The 25564-nt window shown below is 44.2% G+C and overlaps 1 protein-coding gene across 5 annotated transcripts in view; it reads right to left on the reverse strand.

Annotated features, from left to right (window-relative positions):
• Positions 1-518: 518 nt before the first annotated feature.
• Positions 519-25564, reverse strand: part of Srrm1 (Serine-arginine repetitive matrix 1) — an 83255-nt gene continuing 58209 nt past the window's right edge. For 3 of the 5 annotated variants that reach the window (XM_075696997.1, XM_075696992.1, XM_075696994.1), the window contains 6 exons: positions 23495-23615; positions 20851-21010; positions 12376-12507; positions 9735-9935; positions 8454-8588; positions 519-1662 (listed from right to left, as the gene is read on the reverse strand). In XM_075696997.1, the coding sequence (XP_075553112.1) occupies positions 1513-1662; positions 8454-8588; positions 9735-9935; positions 12376-12507; positions 20851-21010; positions 23495-23615 (899 nt within the window). In that variant the 3' untranslated portion in view covers positions 519-1512. Of the gene's footprint in view, positions 1663-3108; positions 3151-8453; positions 8589-9734; positions 9936-12375; positions 12508-20850; positions 21011-23494; positions 23616-25564 lie in introns of all 5 variants that reach the window. The other 2 variants (XM_075696995.1, XM_075696993.1) reach the window with 2 other exon arrangements.

The following is a 25564-nucleotide window of genomic DNA, read 5'->3' on the forward strand; positions in this document are numbered from 1 at the left end:
AAATTCTGCGCTTTCAGTTTGCCCAAGATTACTATATCTACAGTAAAAAACTTCCTTCGTTTTGAGAGCACTTAGATAAATGTCCAGGAGGGCTGCCGCGTGGTGTTTTTATTGAGCGCCGTAAGCGAAACCAATGAGGAGCGCGCCGCGTGATCCCTCGTACACAAGGGAGGCGCTTCCGACAGATGGCGACTCCGTAACTCCTCGCCCCCCAAAACTAGTACTATATTACATGAACCATCCTCCTCCACCTTGCGGAATTCCACAGAGCTGATTCACTACACTAGATGCACAAATCCTGCTTTATCTCTGGTCTCTTGTCTCATGATCTGTGCTGTTCACTGGGTTGAAAAAAAAATCAATTAGTCCAATTTTGTACTTCGACTTACCTGCCTCACTCTGAAAACTGAAGGGCCAGGCTTTCATTATTAGCACTGCATCCGCAGTGCACAGAGGCCAAAGATAACTTTTTGCACCAGCTTTGAATACTACATGAAAAAGGCGAGAATGCCAAAGGCTACAGAAAAACTTGTTTTATTTTGCGAATGCAATCATCAGCCCCCTCCCTCTCAAATAATAGAGTGAAAAGAGAAGAGGCAAGGGTCTAAGGGTACAATGTGATGGCTGTGTGGCCAGATGGTCCGCTCCCAAAGTGTGCAATGCGTGCACACCTCCATCAAGCACTCCATCTAACCGTATGCTTTATACAAGATACAGTTTCGCAGTTTTTCATCATACAAAGTATACAAACACTGGATGCACTTAACAGAAAGCAGCCTGCTCAAAATCCACAATGAAGAGAAATGGTACTACATATCCTGCAAATTTTTTTTATAGAAAAAAAAAATGTACAGTTTAAACTAATCTTGCCACCCTGGCCCACAACAGCAATATGCACTTCTGTAAGCCAGAGCCCACCTTCCCTTGAGAAAGCAGAATGTGCAGCAATGGAAACATAATATGAGGAATACAGTTGACAAATCCAGAAGTGAACATCTTTGTATCAATTAAATGTATGGTAACAATCAAAGTGCAACACACTACTGAAAAGCAATGTTATTTGTCACATTCGGATAAGCTGCTAACAGTAACAGAACTTAGCAATGCTAAAGGATGATCACAACTGCAGGAGCTACAACAGGACACAAGTTACAACAGGAAACAAGACCGCTTGCATCCATGGCCCATTACGAAACATGCCAACTAACTGTACAGGTGCACCACAGGAAAGACAACTAGCATGCATGCCCAAGTAGTGGTACGAAATCTTTTTTATATGAATTGAATTTGAAGAGACAGCAATATCATTAATATGAACACAATCAAGACAAATCAGTTGCCATGCACAAATATATGAGGGACTATAAAGAAAAGCTACATGCAAAACTGATCTTTCTCCACAGGTAAAATAGAAAAATAAGACAGAACAATCACTCAAGCATCATGACATTCACTGTGGATTGTGAGCAAGCTTCTCCAGAGAGAAAAAGAAACATTGTCCCAGCCTGCCTGTCAATTGGCTACATTAACAAACACCGCCGTCGAGCTTCCTTGTGAATCGTCACAAGAGTGGCTGCCCGTCCGGGCCTTAGTCAGCGACCGCAGGGCTTTTTCACGCAACTTTCGCTCCAGCTCTTCGGCATTGTTTTCTTCCTCTGACCTCTGCAAGGAAGAGTGGCTCGCCGTAAGACACACTCTTCTAACAAAGGTGGCTGTGTAAGTTTAACATTAGGTTTATAAATTAGACACAGACTGTGTCCATGTGTCCAAAAGAGAGGAGGGATTTTAAGAGCCATGAACAATCATTTGTTCTGGTGGCGTAGCACAGCAAGGCAGTTTTCTGGCTGAGCTTTGCCTCACACTATGCATAAAGACAAGGTAGAAATAGCTGGAGACGTGGCTGCCTTGACTTCAACTATGACAATGGGAAAACATACAAATGTTGATATGGGCTGTTTCTATGCCCTGCGCTCAGCATAAGTGCACAGAACATGTAAAGAGGAGAGGGAGGCACAGAAGGAAGAAAAATGAAAGGCAAAGAAAAGACAGTCATCAAGGGGTCATATTCATAAGACAATTTTCGTAGCACTAAAACTCAGAAAGGGAAAAACAAGTAAAAGGAAAAACAGGCACTAAGACTAGTGGCTGTCTTTCTGTCTGCTCTTGGACTGGTTCTTCCTTTTATGAATTTTTGCACTACAAAAACCATGTCTATCTGCAAACACCAACTTGCCCAAGAAGTTATCTTGCAGGGAATATTGATGTCAACTTTTATTACTAATGTAGTAGTGTGAACCCTCTTCCAATGTGCAACAAAGGAGAAATAGTTTTTTTTAATTAGTTTTGACAATGATTTTTGTGTTCACTTCTCACTTTTACAGAAAAATTCCTGAATAGGAATTTGCCGCATCTGCAGTAGTTGCTGGTGTGCCAAGTCGTCAGATGCGAGTACACTATGTGGCAGTTAACAAACCCAACTTCATATGTTTCTGCAAATCCTTTAGTTTACTTTTTTGAAACTGGTCAATTCCTGCTGCGTAAAATCAACTGTATCTCACAGCTCTCAATAGAAATCACCTAGAATGCAAAAAAAGCCACGGTGACTGCTACTTTTAGTTTACATATACCCACCTTCAGCAACATCGAAAAATCATGCTTTATAGGTGCACGAAACTTTGCTGTAGTATGAAATACTCAACTCTGGTCCCTCATCCCCCATCTAAAAAGCAATAAACCTTGCAAGATATGAAACACATGATTTCTACTGGGACTGGCCATGTGACACCATTATTGTATGTTTCAAAGACTGTACCCTTGGCAAGTGCTGTATTGCCATCAGTTATGTTGCAGCACATGTCAAATAAATGCGAGTGCTGCTCAGAACAATTTAGAAAGTGAAACAAACTCTTGAGCTGCACTAACAACAGCCTATGCAGTGACCTTAACCAGTGACACATACTTGATCAAGAATAAAACATGTGCTAACATACAGTTTAGAAGAACCAACATACAGGTTTAACAAACTATACATGCACCTTTTTACACACGCGCATACACACACACACACACACAAAAAAAACACACAGCTTCAGGAAAGAAAGGTTCAACCTGGGTGTCGTCTGATGAATGGCATCCATTATGTATCTAGATCTGAAAAAAAAGTTGTGAATTTGACCACTTTCAGCATGATTGCAAAGTGCTTTCAATGGCTTAAAGCTCCCGCTGTGTTCCAAACCTTGTCGTAGTTGGCTAACTAGACAGTTAAGCTTAAAGCTCCCGTCGTGTTCCAAACCTTGTCGTAGTTGGCTAACTAGACAGTCAAGCACGTTTTTTTCTTTATGTCAAAAAAGTATAGATCATGGAGCACCAAAGACAGTTATTTAGTAATAAGTGTTTGAAAGTTGTTTATTGATCCGTCACTGAACACAATGAATGTGCACAATCTTTCAAATTTTTCAGCCTTCATGCGACTGACACAATGCTAACTTTGAGTTGACTGCAGTGGTATGTTCGTGTACTCATCTAACTTGCAATGCTTCATGCTTAGCTGCCCATAAGATGGCAAACCACATCCACTGCTATGCAAAAAGAACTGGCGTGCACCCTGGTAAGCATTATCCTCAGCAAAATTTTTACAGAATGAGTGCCCATTGTTAGTTGCCTTGCGCCTAATAAAACTTTTAAAAATATTGTTCCCTATCCTGCCTACTATACAGATTAATCACCATGGCCAGGAAGAATGATCTCATGCTCTAGCAATGACCCAATAAAATGCTCTATGTTGGACCTGCTTTCATTTTCACACCTCTTTCGCACTGCATCACGTCCAAGTGTCAGCCCAAAGTTTTAATTCAGATTGGCAAAAATGGACCTTCTCCATAGTCCTGTACGTTTACCACCCTGTAAAAGCTTCACACCACCCAACAACTTGTCCACGGACTACAGTGATTCAGTGAGCTCAGTGTGTGCAGAGTGAATTGCACTACCACTGTCAACAGCACTCTTTTATTTTGTTCCTTCCCCCCGTCCCTTCTCCTGTACTATTCCCATATCTGTATGTGAACCTTAAAATAACACGGGAATGACAATGTGGGCAGGGGCAGGAGGGGAGCATGCATTCTTTTAAGTTTGCCCTACGCATAGAGATATTACAAGATCCAATCGAACCTACCTATAACGACCACAGATATAATTATCAGCTATAACAGCCATATTTCATGGCACTTTCCGATCCACCTTGATTTTCCGATCCCACCTTTGGAAAAGGTGTCCAGATACAGTGAAATCTCGACATAACTAACTTCAAAGGACCGTGGCAAACTGTTCCATTAATTTGAAAGGTTGTTATAAGTGAAAGCCCCAAAACTAACAATTTTGCCCATCAGCCCATCAGATGTCACCGTATGAGCTATTCCCGAAAACGTCGCAGTTGGCTCTCGGCCCACGCTGTTATTATTTTCTATAGATTCTGCCACCACCTACTGCCACATATAGAGTGGCATGCACAAAAGAGACACTGCCACCTGAAAACCACTGACAAAGAAGATTTCTATGTCACCTATAAAGCTTAAAGTTTCTTTTTGTTTGTTTTTCACATTCCTTGCCGTGGACAGCGCAACTGTCTCGCTCGAAGCAGACACCCGGACAGTTACACCAAAGGACAAGCATGTGTAAACGACACCATCAGAAAAGTGCGACTGTGTGGCATCCCCATGAGCACGGAGGTTACATTTCTCTGTGCGCATTGCTGGTACGGCTGCAGAAAGCAGCGCGAAAGAAGGGCGAAAGTAGGAAGAGACGCGCCTTGGTTGCTAGGCAAAACTTATTTGGGCAGAGCATTCAGTCGCAAAACCCGCTGCGTCGTCGCCTCCGCAATGGTCTCCTCCCAAAGTTTTTTTCCCTTCAGTGCTGTCCTGGGTTTTCAGCACCCATGCACGTCGACGTCCGCTTTTTGCGCCTTGTCGTCTGCTAGCCTACTGTTTCAACTGCCATAAAGGATACATGGAAATCTAAAGATCCTCAGATTTTGGAATATTAGTTCGTAGTGGTGACATGGAAACTGAGTAACGATGGTCATTCTGAAATGTTCAGTATTCTGAAGTTCGAATTACTTTACATTGGAACTATAAGCAGTCAACAGGGGATTTCTAAAAAGTCAGTTAATCTGAAAAGTCCGTTAATGTGGAGTTCGTAGTAACGAGGTTTCACCATATAATGAACATGCTCAAAAGCACTGTACTGTTACAGTGAACACTTCAAGCCTGGTCATGGCAAAAGGAGAGCGCAAGCGAAGTTCCGAAGCCCAGAAGCACGACTGAACTGGTCGCACGGTGTGCCTCCAGCTCCAGACCAACTGTGACGAAGACAGATCCAGCTAGATGAGCGAGCGCTGTGAGTGGATTTAAGAAACCACGATGAAAGTCACTAGCTTTCAAAAATGCTTTGGTAACCATGCTTTCAAGGCATGTCTCCAGCGTACTTCTGGGCATGGAAGTACGGCGGCGGTGGCTTCCAAGATCGCTGCTGTGCGCCGATGCCATCTCGGGAGGCACTCTCGTTTTTGCAGTTTTTTGTGCGGCACTGCATGCACTAAGCCTATTTGAACCAATGGCTGGTCAAGTGTTGCAATTTTATCGTTGCTGTCGATATTCACGGGGTCCAAGTCAGCAACAGGCGCCACAACACGCCACTGACATGCAATGTTGCAAAGAGTTATTGAGAAATCACGATCCACAATAACTGTCCACCTTTACAACTTCCCGCTATTTCGGTTGAAGCGACATAGAAAATGTAACTTCGAAGCTCTCAGCATGCATGTGCCTGACCCCGCATGTGTTTGCTCGAGACGACTAGAACACTTTGTTATCATATGTAGAGTCCACTCGTGCCCTGCTGGTAGCAAAATATATCGCAAGCTCTTGAAGAATGATGGCAGCTGCACTGGTGGTTTCGAAATGGCAGGTGATTGGAAATAGTCGGGCGCACTTCTGAAAGAGCTACCATGTCGCATTTCATTCTTTAGATGATGTTTCCCGAAACTTCCAGCTAGATGCAAAAAAAGTTTGGGAACAAAATGAAGGTTCGATTTTTGGATGAAGCTATTCACCTGTGACTGCCGATGCCAGCTTTGGTGCCTTTAATTCTTGTGCATTTTGAAGAGCAATTCTCATGTAATGGGTTATTAATACAACCACTTTTCGCGGAACTATCAAGTTTGCTATACACAGGTTAAACTGTACATATGCATTTTAATAATAATTATTTGTGTCCAATTAATTATTATTGACAATTATTAGCATATATGGCAAGCCATATACAAGAATACTAATGCTGTTATACCTTCAGTGCCAATGTAGAGCCTGGGGTAGTGGGAGAGGAGGAAAAAGGATGTTGTATGGCCATTTTCGGGCCATCGAACAGGCACTGAAAAGCATCCTGCATTGCCCCAAGTAGCCTATGCAGATATAATAACAACGTATTTTTTGTGTATATTTCTTTTTGCGATCTTGCGCTTCTTCACCTTTTAACCTTTAAAGCTCTTTCGAGAACTTAATTTATTTTTTCAAAATATTTAATGCAACATTAGCAAAATTTTGCAATGAGCCTTAATTTGTAAACTTTACAAGAAATTTGGTGCTACAGCAAAACCTCATTAAACCGTACCCGCTTAAACAGTAGTTTCGTTTTAAAAGTAGTAAAGTCATATCCCCAATTCAGCGGCCATTGAACATAATGTGTTTCGTATCCGCATAAACCGTACCAGCTTACTGCGTACGCATCGGTTAAAACGTAGCGTTTGAACTTTTCGTCGCGCAAACACGGCGCTGCGCCGTCTCCATCGGGCGGCCCGGGAGAACAACATGCCTCAGAGATCGGAACAACGGCCTCCAAGCGCCCTGTGCGTTTGCGGGTGAAGCCACATCAACATCAACATCATTTCGACGCGGTGCCAGAGAGCGTCGTTCCGAAGCTTGGATAAAAAAGACGCTGGGTGCTCAGCATAGAAGAAAAATTAGACATCGTCCGTGCTATCGAACGTGACACGAAGAAGTCGGCGCTGACACGCAACAGGGATCTGCTGTTGACTACAGTGTGTGGCATTTGGAATGCGAAGATTGCTCGGCAGCGCTGCTGCGACTGTGAAGATATGTCGGCTACGAGGTTCAACTTTTCGCCATCGTTGCCTCTGTTGTTGCCGAAGTGTCGACTAGCGACAGTGACGAGGACGACACGGAAAGCGATAGCACGGGCGATTCAGGCCCGACAGTGACATAAGCTGCGCGTTGCGTCAGCCTCATGAATGCAATCGTCGCGATGACAATAGGGGCGCGATAACGTAACTCTATTCCAAATGAAAATTATTCCAAACTCCGGCACCCGTAATGAAAAAGGCGCCCCCGGGACTTCTGCAGCACTACTGCGCACGTGCACGGTGAATACGTAACGCCAACGAGGAATCTGCCATGCGAGTGTTTGCCGAAAAGAGGGGGCTGGCTGAAAAGCTGGCATGCAGCTTCAGTAAGTTTGAGGCCGCTGTCGTCGGCGTGCTAGGCCGCCGCGGCATCAAACGAAAATAACGCTTTTGTCGCGCGAAGTGAATAAATACTGCATGTTTTTTCCCCTTTCATCGCACTCTCTCAGAGTTCCGTTTTCGACAGGTAAGTGGCCGATCTCATGCTATTCAGTTAAACAGTACTACCGTTTAGTATGTACCTTTCCCGAGCTCCGGCCAACTACGGTTTAACGAGGTTTCACTGTATAACAGTTCTGAACATGGCACTTCCCAGCAACAAACTTCCAGACTATTATTCTTTGAAGAGCCCCTAGAAATGGTAATCTTTAATGCAATCAGCTATAATTCAAAGCTTACCAAGAACCCGAATCCGAACGATAAGAGGACATTCACCTTTCGCTAGTGACTATGGCAAAAATGAGTCATTGCATGACAGCTCTTGAGGCTTTAGTACATGTGCAGCGGGACCAGCTTACAGGACTGTGGAAAAGGACCACTTCAGTCTATTCGGTAAAGGGAAGTTGAAGATTTTTTTCAAGTGTGCCGTGAGCCTTGACCAGTGGAAATTTTATGTACTAAAAGTAAACTATGTACTAAGTACTGTTTCCTTAAGACAGCATGTCATCTACAGGCACTTCATTCAACTTAGTATGAAAATAAACTGCCCTTACAACCAGAGAATATCTGTGGCTACAAAAGTATTTATTGTAAATATCAACATGAGAATTTATGAAGTAACCTAAACCTTTAAGCAAATGCAGGTCATAGATAGCATCGACTCGCACTGATAATGCACATGTCAATATGGTGCACACTTTAAGTTTACCAACAAGCAGAGCTACTTCTCTTGCATCTCATTGCAAAAGACACCCTTCAATTATAAAAATACACCAATGAGTGTGTATGAGTGAATAGTACTGATTATTCAGTGTCAGCTCACCTCCTCATTTATTTCTTCGTCCTCATCGTCCTCATCCTCATCACTTTTCCGGTCTGATTTCTTGTGCTTGTGATGCTTCTTGTGTTTCCTGTGCTTCTTGTGTTTTTTCCGCCTCTTCTTAGAGCTCCCCTCAGACTGCAAGGCAACAAAAGCCAGCTGAAGAAACATATTCAGGAGCGTGACAGGCCAACCTCCCAAAGTATGTGAAAAAAGATTTGACTCTATAAAAGATTAAGAAGTTTGAAAAACACACATATTCACGCACACGCACACACACACACATCTGCTGCTCACGATGCCTTTAACACAGCTTTGGTTTCCTGTCAGGTTTAGGGCAGGAGCATTTTCTGGGCCCATTTTATTGGTATGAGGAAGCGCATTGAAAAAAGTCGCAGTTTCGCCAAAGGCGAAGCATCGATTGCGATTGCAAATTAGCAGACAGCTATACAAAATAAGGATAGTAGTTACTTGCTGTCAAAGGAAGCGCAGCAGCAGCAGAGAGTGAAGTGACCTTCGTGCTGTCTATCACTTCAATGCAAACTGAGCAGTGAAACACAGCATGCCCAAAGGTATGAGCCATTGGCATATCTACACTCTGCCGACTGCTTTCAAGATGGGGCATGCGCGACTGCAGAATACGCAGTTGCTGCCAGAGTATAATGCCGCCACCCTCCTCTCTCCCCTTCCTCACCTGGGATCATGTGAGCGACGGAAGACAGTGCGCTGCCTCCCCACTTTCCTCCCTGATCGTTGGCTCCCCTAGGATCTTCACCTATCTGTTTTACAGTGCATGGAGCTTAGTGCTGTCGGAAGCATACTGCATGTTTTTAGTAGGCAATAACCCAAACAGACCGCTGTTCCCTGCTGCAGGCAGCGCCATGCGAGCGTCACGTTTCGTTTCAGCGGCCTCCGTCGTTGCTCACCAGCTCAATTTCGTTTCGGTTTCCCGTCGCAGTCTTAAAACACTACACAATAGGAAAACAACAAAATGAGTTTCAGGCTGCTGGAGGCCCACCAGCTTGACGTGCATCGGCATCTTGTGCCTCGTGCTGTAAAAATTTGCACGATGCTTTGCATTACGCAATCCCAACTACAGTTGAGTCTCATTTTTTTTTTTTAGTTACTTCACATCATACGTTTTCCCGGTCAGTAGGTTTTTGTCTCGCATTTTTCCTGAAACATACGAACCAGGTTCTGCTGCAATTGTAATGTTTGCATCAATACCTTTCGATATCTGTTAGACAGGAACCAGTCAAGAAAACAGCCCTCACTAAAGCTCACATCACTTGATTCTGACTCCCTTCTCCGCTTCTTCTTAATCTTCTTTGAAGGTTGCCTGTCAGATGAGACTGGAGGGCTCTTGGCCACCACCTCTACCTCTTCATACTCCGACGAAGACTCAGATTCAGACTCGGGGTCAGGCCTCTCCGGTCTTGAGGGCTCCTGCTTTGCAGGCCGTCTCACATCAGCTACATCTCGCTCCTGGAACACAAAGTATCAGCATGGGTGACTAAATGGCACATCTCGACAGCATTTACACTGGCCCCATTTTCACGTGCACTTCCCAGCTTAGTTTTACGAGTTGAGTTTTGTAAAAATTCTGCTTGCGATGGCTTTCTGCAGTGCTGTCGAACATTGATAATAAGTGAAGTAGTTTAGTTTCCCACACTGAAAATAGTAAATCTGCATTCCCAAGCAATAAATGAGAAGACTGCATGCCCCTGCAGGAACAACATCCACCTGGAAGAAATAACAAATTTCCAAGAAATTTCTTAGTTTTGAGTTATTACTGATAAAATTATTCTTTGTCACTCAACTTTTCTTTCCCCCAAAATCAAAGCTGAATTCAAACAAGAAGTTAGTGAAAAATCAATCTTAATCGGTAGCAGTGCCTCTTGAAACTGCAAATGCATGCGCATGTTAGCTATCTTTGAACGCTTGCCTCCCAGAAGCTCAGTGTTGTCCACCATAGGGCATATTCCAAGTTTTGTATTTTTGCCATAAAAATTTAAATATGCCTGTTTCGTAGCCTGTTTTAAGCTTCTCTACTGGATACTTAAATAACTCTGAAATGCACTTTTCACGATTTGTGTTTTCGGGCACTAAAAATTGTCGGATCTTGCAAATATGTTGCACAGAGCCTCTTCAGACAGAGTGCCGATATCTATGTAAAGTGTTGATACCTCTTACATAATATTAAAAAACAAAAAACAAATTTAGATGCTGTTACAGGGAATGTAATATATATGCTTGGTGCTCTTGATTGTTGCTGTTGGAAATGTAGCATGTTATGCATATAGTTTTCAGCACTATACAGTAAATATGCAGCAAAATAAGGTATGGCATGATGCTCTGTAAAAATTTTAATAAGCTAGAAATGCATCTGTGAAGAACTTTATAGTTTGTTTTTGAAGATGTTGGAACTCAGCAACTGTTATAGCTACAGTAAAAGTGATTACAGTTTTAAGGTTACCATCACAAAGGCTATGACTGAGCAAAATTTCAAAGTCCGAACCCCTCCCCCCCCCTTCCCCCCCAAAAGAAATTTTTTTTTGAGGAGCATCTCTCCTTAATCTCTATGCTAGGCCTGCAACAACGCAACCTTGTTTTGTGAGTACATATTCCTTGAAGGTGGCACATCGCCAAAACTTTCCGATAAGCCATATGCATTGTGGGCTCCACTTTTACAATAACAACATATCCTCTAAGGCTGTTAACAAAGAACTAACATTTTAGTTATTTCCTTTCTTAAGATTGTTTCACATGGCGCAATTGAGGCAAAAGAAATCGTTCTGTTGCTCACGTCGCAGAGCGATCTTCGCTGACAGCGTTTACATGCATTTGCAGCAGCGGGATTTTCGTCGCAGCGATGCGCAAGGTTGCCCCTTGCTCACGAACTATCCACGCCTGCATAATTAAAGAAAAACAACATGGAAACTAGTCAAATATTAGAGTAATCCTATTATTATTCGATAATAGAAAAAGTACCCTATTTTTCAAGGTTTAAAAGCGTTGAGACTTCACGATCGCTTGCAGATGCAGTGAGTGAGACGCTGTAAAACACCACAAGTATGAGCGTGCGGCTTGTGCAGCATCAGTGGGGTGGTTTCGTTTAGCACACTCTAGTTTCGGTGTTACTATGGAAGCCACAACTCTTTTCCTGGAGGAGTATCTTCTATTGCAGAAGAACAAGCTACTAATGAGTGCGCATGTACAAGCAGATTGCACAATTTGTAGCGATGAAGAGGTTGATGATGGTGGCGATCAACTGGGTAAGTGCCTTATGTTGAGGCGGCGTCTGCTCCCGACCTGGATAGCATGCAGCTTCTCCTTTAAACGAACTGTGTGAGCGGAAGAAAAAAAAATGTTTATAAAGCTCCTAAGCCGTAGGCGCTGGTGGGTATGCCCTATTAAAACATAACTAAAGCTTGCGCACAACATTGCTCGACAGAGTTACCAATGTGTGGTAAAACAGGAAAGCGCCTTTTTTGACGGCGCTTTGTTTCGTCCCACATTGCCCCTCCCACATCGTGCCGATCGCTGCAACTCGGCAACGGCGCGACCAACTTGTTCGAATTCAGTCGTGGAGAGCCCACGATGTCGCGGTGGCCGCTGAGCGACGGAATTCGCTGTGCCGCTGAGTGAAAATCGCGCCATGTGAAACAGCCTTTAGTGATTCTCACGTGGATCCTTACATCCAGTGCTACGAATGATCTGTTGCCGAAAAAACTTTGTTCAGTTCTCCTGTGCTGTGTTTAATAATCCCCTAATATAATGATCAAATGCAGAAAAAGAGGGATAGAAAGAAACCCAACAACACCTACTATAATATACACTATGGACTAACCAGTCCAGCCTATTAACTCTTATATATGGCAATTCAATACAAAGCAAACAAGTGGTGCTGGTAATGCCCATTTACCCGTGATGACTCATGATCTCTGCCTGATGGCTGGCTCTTCCTGGCAGGTGGGGGAGATGCTTCCTTAGACATTGGTTTCCTGTATGGAGGCAAGTTTTGCTGCCGTCGGCTACCAGAATCCGGAGGTCTCACCTAGAAACAGGCATTTAGAAAGAGGTGGACAGGTACAATAATATTAGGCTTCAGCATTCAACCTATTGAAACTCGGCTCTAGTTCAAGTTTCCAATTTGCAAGCCACAATCGAGCAAATCTATATGTACAACATGCTCTTAAAAGAGTTCTGTCCGACCAATTAAATTAAGGCAAGGTGGCATAATTGAGTGCCATTCGCACAGTTCATACAACTGTTGCCAAAAATTGAAACTTGGGTCATAATAAGGGATGCAACAAGTGCAGATTCCTCTAGTTTCCACACAGTAGAAAGATTGCATGCTATAATGGTGCACGGCTCTACTAGTCACTACAGACCATGTGGTCACTAGAAAACAAATGATAGATGCAATATTATAATACAGACAGGAATTCACAAACCCAATCAAATTATAACGCTTAGTGGCTCTTTTATATTTGAATGTATAGCAGAGTTGTCGTTGACCTTGCCTTGACAGCTCCCAGCTGTAAGGTGCCTGAGGCGCTCTCAAGCTACTGAGTAGTAGCTTTCTGTCGAGGGGAAAAATAAAATTACCAGGTACTACAGTTAAATCTCGATGTAACAATGTCGGTAAAATCTGCACTTTACTTAGTTACATAAAAATTTCGCTATACTGTAGACTTCCATTAATTTGATCCCGACCAAAGGCCCCGGCCAGAGCCTATCTATTTCTATGGGCCCAAATGTTTGTTATTTCCATCCTAAAATTGACCCCTGCCAGGTAATTCAAACTTGACCAGTCAGGGTGCCCATGCCTCTAGGTGACCCCAAGAGCAACCGCTTCAGTGGTAGCATATGTCTCAGTGGAGCATAGGGGACAGAGAATGCGTTGAACACACATAATCTTATATCAAAAATGCCTATTCTGGCCTGCCTTGGAAGAACTTCAACCCCTAACCATAGCTCACAATCGCTGATTATTGTCCGGTACAATCTCGATGATTCGAACTCCAAGAGGACCGGAAATTTATTTGAATAAGATAGAGTTGGAAACAAGGAGAGCCCCTTCAAATATCACCTGATCAATTGTGCGGTAAAGGCCACAAAACCAAAAACCGTCACCAGGGCTGCATAGAAAAACTTATGTTTCCTCCACCAGAGCTCAACGACATGTGCCGTAAGAAGGCTAGGTTTGGTATAAATCTTTACGCACGATAAGATCTAGCCTAGCACGTTGTTTGCCATGGGTGTGAGGGTAAGCAAAGGAGTATAGTGGCTTCTGTTGGAGATTACATCGAGCACCCGCTAGAAGCAGAGGCAGGTGAGCACAAATTAATGTGATCAAGAGCATGTTGGGGCTCCTTCCTGCACCTTTTAAGCTGGTGAGAAAGGAGGGTGTTTACAGCTCTGCATGCTCTGCTTCAGCCTTGGCTCCCCGTGAGTCCTTCCTTGTCATTTTTACGGCGCCTGATATTACGGTAGCTAGCGACCCATCAAACCTTCGCCTTTGGCTCGGGTTTGTCCGATAAGTGCTGCAGGGGAGTGAGAAATCTTGTTCTGCTGCGTGATTTTCAGAGTTTGATTTGCGGGAGTTTTTCTCTATTCAAATACATAGGACTTTGCTGGGACCAAGAGAGCAGTTTGAATTATCTGTCAACTGAATGAATAGATGTTTAATTATTGAGAGTTCATTGTATTTAGCCCAATATAATGCAGGTTCTTTCCTTCTCAAGAAAATTGGGCCAAAATATGCTTCCACAGTGCAATACAGCACACAAAACCAAAACTGCCTTCGCGACGTTCACATACGTTGCCACATAACACAAATGTACTGCGGCGAGGCTGACTTAAAAAAATTGTGCAGCAAGACTTGCTTTAGAAAACTGCCTGCCATTGTGGAATACGTATTAGATCCCTGGCCATTTTTCTTTATTAAAGTTGGGTGCTCATTGAGTTTCTGCTTTGTTTAGGACCTTTAATGCTATCTCTACATTGTTTCTCTACTTTAGACACATAGAAAGAGCATAAGACGCATTTGATTCGGAGGTGTGTGCAACTCAGAAAAGAACTTCCAAATGAATCGGTGTGTGTTGGCGTTTTTTTCTGCAGCTTGATTAATTCAAAGTGCCAGATATTTAGATCAATTTTGCCAGTACCGACAGGCAGGGGCATAGCCATGGGAAGGGGCCTACGGAGCACTTAGATTTCAGTTCTGAAACTTTATGGGTATAAAGTTCTCATAACCTTTTGATGCGAAAGGTGCACTGACATTTCCAAAGTTGTGCTTTAGATTTTCAATTCCGGAACTTTGTGGGTTTAATGCTGTTATAAACATTTGACGCCAAAGGTGCATTGACTTTAGAATTCTAAAGTAGTACATCGGACCATACAACAAGACAAGCCAAATCAACACACTATTAGACAATTGTGCCGTCATTTGTGCCAACAACTGTGGTGGTTCATTTGTGCCGTCATGTCACAGAAAAGATTATCAACATTTCTTTTTCACCTGCGCCAAAGCACCCATGTCAAGACACTAAAGCCAGCAAAGATATAAGTTCTTATTTATTCTACTACCTGGACTTTCATTCGCGAGGACACATTGAGCCTCTTTTTTTTTTTTTTTTTTTTTTGCAACCCGCGGGCTGCTGATCCAGCCAGAGCGCATGCGCTTTTCTTGTGCTGCATCGATTACCATGCGGCGCACTTCAATGTGCGTTTGTTTTTCTCTGGCCGACTGCATTTTCGCCAGGCAGAGTTTTGGACGCTTTCTGGCTAGCAGACGAGAAAAAGAAACAATGCATAGTCGCTTGCCGCCAGCACTGCGGCGAGGACTCGACGGATTGCAATGCGTTCGCTTGAGTGCAGCCTCTCCGGAAAATTTTGCCTCGGCAGTGTAGGATACCAAGCAGTATGCATATGGTTCTCTGTGGACCAAGCATCTCATGTTTTCTTTAATATTCCTTTGGTAGCCACACTAGGTGCACAAAGTAGGCATACGACTGTAGGCAACATGCTTTCCTTTGCATTATTTAATTTCGGCGCCCCTCACCCCATGAAAGAAAAAAAAAAAGGACATTGTTGCGGCGCAGCGAATTTGTCGCACGGTGAAAGTTCGATTTTGTTACTACTTTTGCGGAAAGTAACAGGCCACAGGACGCTTCAGTTGCCGGATACTGTTATCATATTATTGCGATAGCAGCTATTGGAGATTCCAGGCGCATTCACACCGTCTTCGTCGCCCTTATGTTCCGTATAAATAAAGTCCAATCGTAACCGTGCACCACATGCTGTATGTGCGAGCGAAAGCATAAGGGGGGCGGCGGCATGAGTGCGCCGATGATGGTGGCTCAGTCTTGTGTGCACAAGGGAGAAAAGCGGGGAGGAAGCGCACCACCTTCTGTCGCACGCGATACATCAGGGGAGTGGAGGGGGGAGGGGGTTGTGACTGTGAATCTTTGGTAGCGCAACATGTCTATTTGCCTTGTTTTACGCATCATATGTAGTGACTTTTTCTTAGATACATAGATTTATTGGAGACTTATATGTATATTTAAGTACCTTGTTGCGAGGTTTTGTGTATATCCACAGTGAACTTTGTTTCCAGTGGCACTTTTTTGCCCTTTATCAAGCTTTATCTTCACCATTTGTATATTCCATTGAATCTTCGCATTTCTAATGAAATGCGAAGAGTCAAATGCGAGTCAAATGAAAGTGAGCCAACTCGCCCTGCGCAATAATAGTTCGGTTCATTATTTGCGAGGCATGCACATAGCACATAGGCATCTCATTTACAAAAGTGACATGCAGGAGTGAGGATAAATGTTCTTTAATGCTCTCATACACTGGGTTGAACATGGTTGCGTGACATACTGGACACTTCAAAAGTTGAACAGCGCGATGTCGTGAGGTTTTTAACAGATGAAGATGTTTCCCAAAAGAAACTAGTTGCCGTATGGCTGCCGTGTGCGTTGAACATTGCATTTCATTGGCCACTGTGAAGCATTGGAACAAACAGTTCAAAGAAGGACGTGAAAGTTGCAAAGACGATCCATGGCCGGGCCAAAGCCACCGCGCAATCACCCCCAACACAAATGCAAAGGTTGATTAAAAACAATGGAGAATAAGCATCAATGAATTGGCAGGGTGTGTGAACATCAGTCACGGTTCGGGTCATGCCATAATTCATGAACATCTCAGTTATGGGCTCTTGTGTGTGCAATGGATGCCCAAAACTTTGAACCATTGCCAGAAGAAGAAGTTCGGCACTGCCTTGACTAATCTAATCTGGTATCACGATGAGGGTGATGACTTTTTGTCTGCAATTGTGACCGGGGACGAATCGTGGTGCAGCTACTACTAGCCTGAAACACTACGGCAAAGCTTACAATGAAAACATTTGAATTCACCACCCCAAAGGAACGCAAATGCCGTCATTTCTGCTGGAAAGGTGTTGTTGACTTTTTTTTTTGACCGTCAGTGGCCATTATTGATAGAATTTGCTAAACCTGGAGAGACTATCCATCGTTTCTGATATTGTGAAACGTTGGATCGGCTGTGTGTCGCAGTCAAAATAAACAACGTGGAAAATTCAGCAATGGCATCATCTTGCTCCACGACATTGCCCGTCCCCAAGTCGCTGATGTGGTTAATACAAAACTGGCAAAGTTCAAGCGGAAAACGCTGCAACAAGGGTGCAAGTTGCACTAGTGGTGCAAGACTGGAGTCAACAGCGGAGCTTATGATCACCTAGCTTTTATGTGGCTTGCCTAAGTTGTTTGTAGGTTTTGCGAGGTTATGCTAGGTTTTCCTAAGTTGCTGGTAGGCTTGTCCAAGTCATTTCTAAGTTTTGCGAGGTTATAGTGGGCTTGGCTAAGTTGTTTCTAGGTTTTGCTAAGCTGTCTCAGTGGGCTTGACGCTGGAAGTTTTCGAGCAGTTGCAGGCCGGGATCGCTTTCTCGGCCAAGTCGAGCATACAGGCACCGGCTGATTCTTGCGTTCCCTGGACTGAAACCCGGGATCCTTAACTCGACGTCACCTTTTCAGCTGCAGCTTCGGTGCGGCGTTCCAGATCATCTCGGTGGCAATGTGTCGCTTCTCGCTTGGCAGTACGGCGCTCTTCCTGGTAAGTTTTCGCAAGTCTAGACTTTCTTCTGTCTTCCCATGGCAGCAGCACGTACGCATGGATTAGAGGAGGTGAGAGGTGTGCCGCCAGGGCGGCTGTTCCGAGCTTTTACTTGCCTGTGACGTCATGACTCCGCCCTACATGCGTGGGGTGCAAGGAGGTTAAGTGGCTTGGCGCTCTCACAGGTGGTTGCTAGGCAAGGCGAGGCGGTGCACAGCTGGGCTGAGTTTTCTGGTAACGCTCCACGGCGGAACTGAAAGCTTAAACAGCTCCACTGTTAAAAGCAAACTTGAGGGGGGGGGGGGGGGAAAGGAGTGCGGTTTACTGACAGCGATAGCAATGTATTAGACAGCTACATGAAGTTCATAGTCGTGTTGTCTGTATAAATTGCAGTAAGTGTTCACTTACTAATTATATTATCGTATTTACTCGAATCTAGGCTGGCTCCGATTCTAAGCCGACCCCTGCAATTCCGAAGCCAGGGAAAAAAAAAAAAAAAAAAAAAAAAGATCCGCAAATGTAGGCTGAACAAAAAAGCGAGAACAGCATTCACAAAATGAAAACAGAATTTATTGAATATAAGCATGCCGAGCTCATTCTATGTCATTATCGCTGCTAGCCATCAAATGCCATCCTCGTTGCAGCACAAGCACAAAGCATCTCCCGTTGCCCCCTCCAACAACGGACGTTTTTCTCGAAAATGTTGAAGTCCCACCCAGCTTGAACGTTTGATGATGCCTCAGCGGCTGGCACAACTTATCGTTTGAAAGTGGCACTACAGTGGCATCGCCTGTTTGGTGCCATTACAATAATGTCATGCTACGCCATCTAGCCACCGTAACCACACCATGGGAAGTAGTGACTGCGATACTGACATTTCTAGATGGCACTAGCTATACACCACATTTATAAATTTCGATTAAAAACTAGCGCATTTTTTTAAAATCTTCGAACCTAATCCGACCCTACAGTTTGGCATATGCTTATTTGAAAAAGCTATTGGCCTAGATTTGAATAAACATTATAACCCCTTCGCTGTTATACAGTGCTGTTATATAGAATTCTGACCAAAAATGGTCAGATTATTTTTAAAAACCCCAGTGGCCAATATGTTTTAGCTTCTCAGAAAGAATAAATTTGTTTTCTGCTTGCGCTATCCTATGGATTATGTGCTACCATCTACCAAAAGCTTGACTAAGCACTGAGACAAAGGTAGGCTTATCCATGGCATTGCTAGAAGATGCAAAGTATTGCTGACGAGCTGGGCTGCAATTTTGTAACAATGCCTTTTCCCCAATGCTAATGCCTTCTGGCACTTTTCCTGTTTGTGAGTGACCAAAGCAACATTCTGTGAACACAAAAAGCGAAGAACGGCATTAGCACTGGGAAATTGCATCACTACAAAATTGTAGCTGCGAGATCGTTTTTGGCAGTTTTACCAGAAACCTATGCACAAACCCAGCTTGTCCATGGTATGGAAGGGGGTTAACAAGCAGAGTGCACACATTGCAAGGCACACTGGCTGTGTATCACTCAGCCACGCAGACAGCCAGCGCAGCCATGGCCAAGCTAGAGAAGATGTGGACCTATCATCTGTTGGAGATTGAACTTACTGAACATGCTACAATAATCATTCAATTAACATGTTCAATAATAACTATTGAACATGTTACAATACTGTACAACCAAGGGGCTGAGCATTTGTACTACAGTTACAGATGGCATGTTAAAAAAAATTAACAGTTACAAGTAAGTGCTTCTCATGTGTACTCCTTCCCCTGTGCCCATCCCATCTCAACTATCCCACACCATGTACAGTCGAACCCGGCTATATCGAACTCGCAAAAAAACGCCTATCAGTTCGATGTAGAGCATAATTCGATATAAGCCTGCTAAATAATTGGATGCCATAAAAGCACGTACCATTTATGAAATCACTTTATTGATGAAACTAGCCTCGTTTCGCACGAAATAGTCCTGCATTTTCTTCTGCTTGGGCAATTTCGCTGCGTGCGAGGCACGCACTTCCCCACGTTGTCTAAGGAGTCGGAGCAGCTGAGGCCGCAACATTCCGCATTCGCGCAGAAGCACCGGACTAGTGCGAGCGCACCAATCACTTCGGAGGATGTGGGCCAAAGACGGTCGTTGCTTTCCTCGTTGTGCCCATTTTCACTTGTGCTCGGCACGATGTCGGCAATGTAGTCTTCGTTTCCGGGCTCTCCCGTGGTCGCGACACATCATTTGCGCACAAAAACGCGTCCACCGTTGATTCGTCAACAGCTTCCGGAAATTCTGACAGCTCGCTCCAAACTTTGGCAACAACGACAACGGCTTCGTCGCATTAATCAGAATTTACAGTCATCACCGAGCACGCGGAAGTCTGTGCGGCTGAAGCTATTTTGGATGAACCACTCGTACACGGCCGTGCATATGCGTCGGGCGCCACGGGCGCTACGGGCACCGGGTCGCGAGTTAGGCCGCTTTAGCCCTAATTTCCCCCTTCAAGATCGAGCCGAGAGTGCACCTCGGAATCTTGTACGTTGCGGGGACATCCGACTTGTCACCGCGTTCGACCCGGTTTATGATTTTGAGCTTCACGACGAAAGGCGAATTCTGCCGCTTCATCACGGCAACACTGCGGGAGAAGGCGCACACAATGAATCAGATAAGCAGCGAGACAACTCGCACTTTCGCCAGCTTGCACGACGAGGGCACAAGAGCCTCTGATTGGCTGTCTGAGCAAGCGCTGCGGGCGGGCGGGCCAGGATCATTATTTGTAGGGGGGTGTCGGCGGCTCCGATGTAGCGCGGTCACGTAGGGAGAGCGGTTGAATGGAGCCGCGCCGCCGGATTTTCCCTTTACCGTGAGGGAAAGCCAACTTCCGGGGCACTTTCCGCCGCTTGACGTTCGATATATCGGGAGTCGCTACTAGTTTTGTTCGATGTATGCGTAATTTTTGCCATATATACTCATTGTAACTATACCGTGTCCAGAAATTGTTCGATATATGGAATAATTCGATGTAAACGGGTTCGATATAGTCGGGTTCGACTGTAGTAATTCTTTAGTACTGTTCCACATATGAAGGTCTTCAGGACTCAGATACCATTTTGAGCCAACTAGATCTTGCCTGTGAGTAGTTGACAGGCGAGAAAACCCATTCAAATGAAGTGATCAGTTGAGCAAGTCAATAAGGTACACAACCATGCAGCATATCGTAGCCATCCCTGAAAACTGTGATCACAGTAGCAGAACTCACCGGCCTCTCGGGAGATGGAGATGCTGATGATGAAGAGCTTGAGCCCGACTCATCCTCAGCAGGGGCTTTCCTGCGTGGTGGAGGCTCTTCTACAGATGATGACGATGATGATGATGACTCTGAGCGCACTGGAGCTCTTGGCTTTTTTTGTTGATGACTGCTGCAGAAAAAAAAAAGAGCCAACTTGGTTTAGAAAATACCTGTCGCAGTATATAAAAATTTGTCCCTGAGAAATTCTCGCCTGTACGAAGTTAGGAACTTTACGAGGTCTCAGGGTACTTGAAGCAACCCCTGTAGTCCAAACCCAGGTAGCTCACCAACACCTAGGCCTAATTCAGAATTGTCCCTACTTCCACTTGTGTTGCTCTTGCCAAGCCTAAAATCCCTTATTCAGAGGTATAAGTTATATAGGAGCTGCCAAACACGCCATTCATTAGAATTTAAAAGAAATGAAAGGGAGAAAGGTTGCATGAACTTTTTGGAAGCATTTGTAAAACCCACAAGACCCACTCATTGAACCTACGATTACTCAGAAGGGATTTTAAAGAGATTCATTACAACTGCCAACATTGCCTGTAAAAATTTATAGTTGGTAAATTATATAGTAGGAGCATTCCAAAGCCAACTCAAACGGCAGAAAAACAGTTTCTTTCTGCAATAGTATAGCAAGAATACTTTGACTGACTGATCAATACTGAAGAACAATACAGAGGATGAGACAAGACGAAGTGCTTTGTCTTGTCTCATCCTTCCTCATCCCGTGTTTATGCTGTTCTATTCGGTGTGCATAAACCCATACCAATTAGTACAGTCCGACTTACACAGATGCAAGTCGAAATGGCAGCAGGAAGCAGTCATCCACACTGATTTTCTACACAATAAAACTTGGGAACTACTGGCCTTAAAAAAAAAAAAATTGTGAACGGCACATGTGAACCATTTCAATTTATTGGGTGGCATTGCTTCAACAGTTAATGCACAGAAACTCTGTACTAGTGTAGAAGCCAGTGCTGAGATATCAAGAGTTAATTGAAAAAAAAAAAGCATATTGCAAACAGATTTTCACAGAAAATTAACATAAACTGCCCACCAAATTTCTTTTTTGTTGCAATCAGATAAATTGCAAAACACAAAATATAAGAATCTCACAATAATCTGATATGCAATTACTGAGTGGTTATTTGGACACAGCGAGCATCACCTGAACGTGCGAATAATCAGAAGCCCATCAAAACGAATTTACAAGAAAAGAGGTTTGCCTATCATGCGAGCCAATCCCAAAGTCTTTTGCCCCTATATTTTTTAAAGTCAAATTATGGCTGTAACTGTGAAGCCAACATATTCACTTCCAGCGGTGGACCTTTCTTGGACCGGCCTAGCCTTATCTGCCTGTAGCTCCACGGCGCGGCACTGCTGTCAGTTGTTGAAGATGGCAGTTATGCTTCACACGTCCATGACGTAAAACGCAACAAAGTGTGATTCATTTTCTATGGAGTGAGGGACAAACGCCCATCGAAATCCATAGGGAAATGCAGCCAAGGAAGGGGGAAGGTGTTTTGCTTTGAGACGTGTGAGGTGGTGGTAGTGGTGCGAGATTGCAAAAGGCCGTGACGACTTGCATGACAGCGATCATTCGGGGAGGCTGCATACGTTCTGACTGGCCTCAAATTTAGTGCTGTGATGGGACAAATGTCTGAACCGGTGCGGGGACCATATGGAAAAATAGTGTAAGGTATGTGAATGGTATGTACATTTGCATTTACCTGTATGTATCTTACTTTGGCTAATAAGAAATAAGACTTTCTAATAATAACTAATAAGACTTTCTGATTCGGCCTCGTGTGTGACCAGGTCAGTTCTGTATTTCAGCCATTATCATGCCGTTACTATAGACATACAAAAATAGAGCCACTGCACCAAATCTGCACTTGCTGGCAATTTCGAAATGAGGTTGACAATGCTATTCAAGCATATTTACCACAGCTTTGTTAGCCATTACCACTGTCCAGCACTTCCCTTGCTTCATCATGGCCCTCAGTGGCAGAGCCAGAGAAAGTGAAGTTTATGCCATTTGATGCTGACTGATGATTCGGAGCAACAAGACTCATAACAGCAGACAACAAAAGGCACCCAAGAGCATGCCACCATTTAACACACTGCTCAACAAATGCTGAAAATGACGCATATGGCAAGCCCACAAATGCAGGCTTTCCAGCTTGTGGGTTGCTTTGCCTTGACTCGTTCTGTAGTTTGGAAGCAGCGAACAGCTATAGATTGAATAGGCCAAAATGGTAGCTTTTTATGCTACTAATTTCAGCTTCAAGAAGGCGCTGACAATTGATTTTTGAAGAATCGACTTTTCTGCTGATTGCGGAGGCATACTTCCTGATAGAGTGAAAAATAAAATGGCTGTTGTAAGGTGTCAGGTAGTTTGGTAATTCTTATTTCTATGGATACAATGTGGCAGTGCCATGAAAATGTCTTAACAATCAAGCATTTATAAATTTCTGGTGTCCAAAATATTTGTAGGTGACTCTGTCCATAATCTTTTAGCATTCATGATGTGCACAGAAATCAAATCATGCCTAGAGACATGCCCTAGGCCCAAGAACCATGCAATTGAGCTGTGAATAAAACCCCTTACATGTGGTGACTGTTCTGTGGAGGTGCTTGCCGCAATGAGTCTACATCTCTGTAATGCTCTACAGGTTGCAATGGAGTGTGAGATCTTCTGGCTTGGCCTCTTGAATGCTGAGCAGTAGGCCCTGCACACGTAAAGAAGAGCATGCAGATGAAATAAATGTATAGACTACAATCTCTTATCACCCAAATTCTTTTTCATTAAGAGGAGTAAAGTGCTCTTTGGAGCCAAAAATGAGCCTAAAAATGTTTTAGCACTCTTATGCTCCAGGGTGGAGTAGAGCATAAATTTTTGCTTGACTGCACCCTCGTAGCATCCTTGATCAATTTAGCCTTTGTAAAAATCACTATTGACATTTCGTGAAATGTATTTCATTTCCTCAAAACTACTTCAGATGGTGTCTCAATTTTGAAGCGACAATATCTTTGGTTCCAGTTATCCTATTGCAATAATTCTTTTTTAGACAGAAAAATACACAATTAGAGAGTGCAGTAGGCTATAAAAAAATACTGTATTTATTCAAATCTAGGCCGATAGTATTTTTTCAAATAATCATATACCAAACTCTAGGGTTGGCTTAGATTCGAGAATTTAAAAAAAAATGCGCCAGTTTTTATTTGAAAATGATAAATGAAATGAAAATGCGCCGCAGCAGTGACGGTCACAGACGAGGGTTCCTTGCGCCGGCTGATACGCGAAATTGTTCAGGAAGAGATTAAGATGCTCACTGACACGCCAAGTGAATGCCCAACTGCGTCTGTGGCTGAAGTTGTGCGCCAAGAAATAAGGCAAGCATTTTCAGCTCCTGAGCCACATTCCCAGACGTGGCAGCCCAGCTACGCCGATGTTGTCAGTTAACCGCCAGCTCCGATGCCGATGCCACAGTATCACCAGCAGTCAGCACTGGCATCACCTCAGTACCATAGGGTACAACCAACGTGACCACCGCTGCGCAGAACCGACATTTGGCGCACAGCTGACTACAGGCCCTTGTGCTTCCACTGTGGGGAAGCGGGCCACATCTGCCGTCATTGCCCTTATCGCGTTGCAGGGTACCAAGCATTTCCATTCCCTGCGTCTCGTCGTGCTTTCGACGGCAGCTGAGCAAACATCGATGCGAATTCGACGAGCCGGCAAGCCAATTCTCTCGGTTACCGGTCGCGCTCCCCTTCTCCGGGACGTTTTCCAGCTGCAAGATGCAGTTCCACCACATTGCCCGAGGGCGATCTCACAGCCCACGCCAGGAAAACTGAAGGCCGCGACCTCAGGGGAAAAGGTTGCCACACGTCGAAGTACCGAAAATCCCCCAATGCCATCAAACGAAAAGCCGATACGGCCAATTGATTTGATGACAGATGACATTTTTAGCGCCAATGTTACTGTATCAATTGATGGCCACAACGCGATGGTGCTGGTAGACACTGGCGCAGACTTTTCGATAGTAAGTGAAAAACTGGTGGAGAGACTTCTCAAAGTGAAGATGGAATGGTCAGGGCTGCATATTAGAGGTGCTGGAGGCCGGCTACTGACACTGACTGGCAAGGGTATTGCAAGGGTCAACACAGGGGATTCATAATTCGTCGCAAATTTCGTTATTCTTCCGGTCTGCTGCACAGATGTGATCTTAGGTATGGATTTCTTACGCAAGCACGGAGCCGTCATCACATACCAGAAGGTACACTAACCCTTTCTGGGGACGAAAGTGCAGAACTACAACGCAAGTCCTTGCGCATCATAGACAATGTGACCATATCACTGTTATCTTGCCATCTTGTTTCCGTCAGGTGCGACACAGTACAATGGGGAAGGTCTTGCTGAGAAGATAATTATGCGTTTGCTCACTCAAGGTGTTGCCATACCCAGAAGTCTTGTCAAAGTAATGCATGGGCAAACAGAACTACTGCTGACATATTTCGGCAAGGAACGACAACACATTGTAAAAGGCGTAGCAGTTGCTTACCTCGACGAGATTGCAGAATTCGGGGAATGCTTTGCATTACAACAGGGAGAGCAAGATGCTTTGGCACCGTTACCTGTTACTGATGTGAGTATGAACTTATCGCCAGCAGAAAG

This window comes from Dermacentor variabilis, chromosome 6 (genome assembly GCF_050947875.1).
Source record: "Dermacentor variabilis isolate Ectoservices chromosome 6, ASM5094787v1, whole genome shotgun sequence".
Classification (NCBI taxonomy): domain Eukaryota; kingdom Metazoa; phylum Arthropoda; class Arachnida; order Ixodida; family Ixodidae; genus Dermacentor; species Dermacentor variabilis.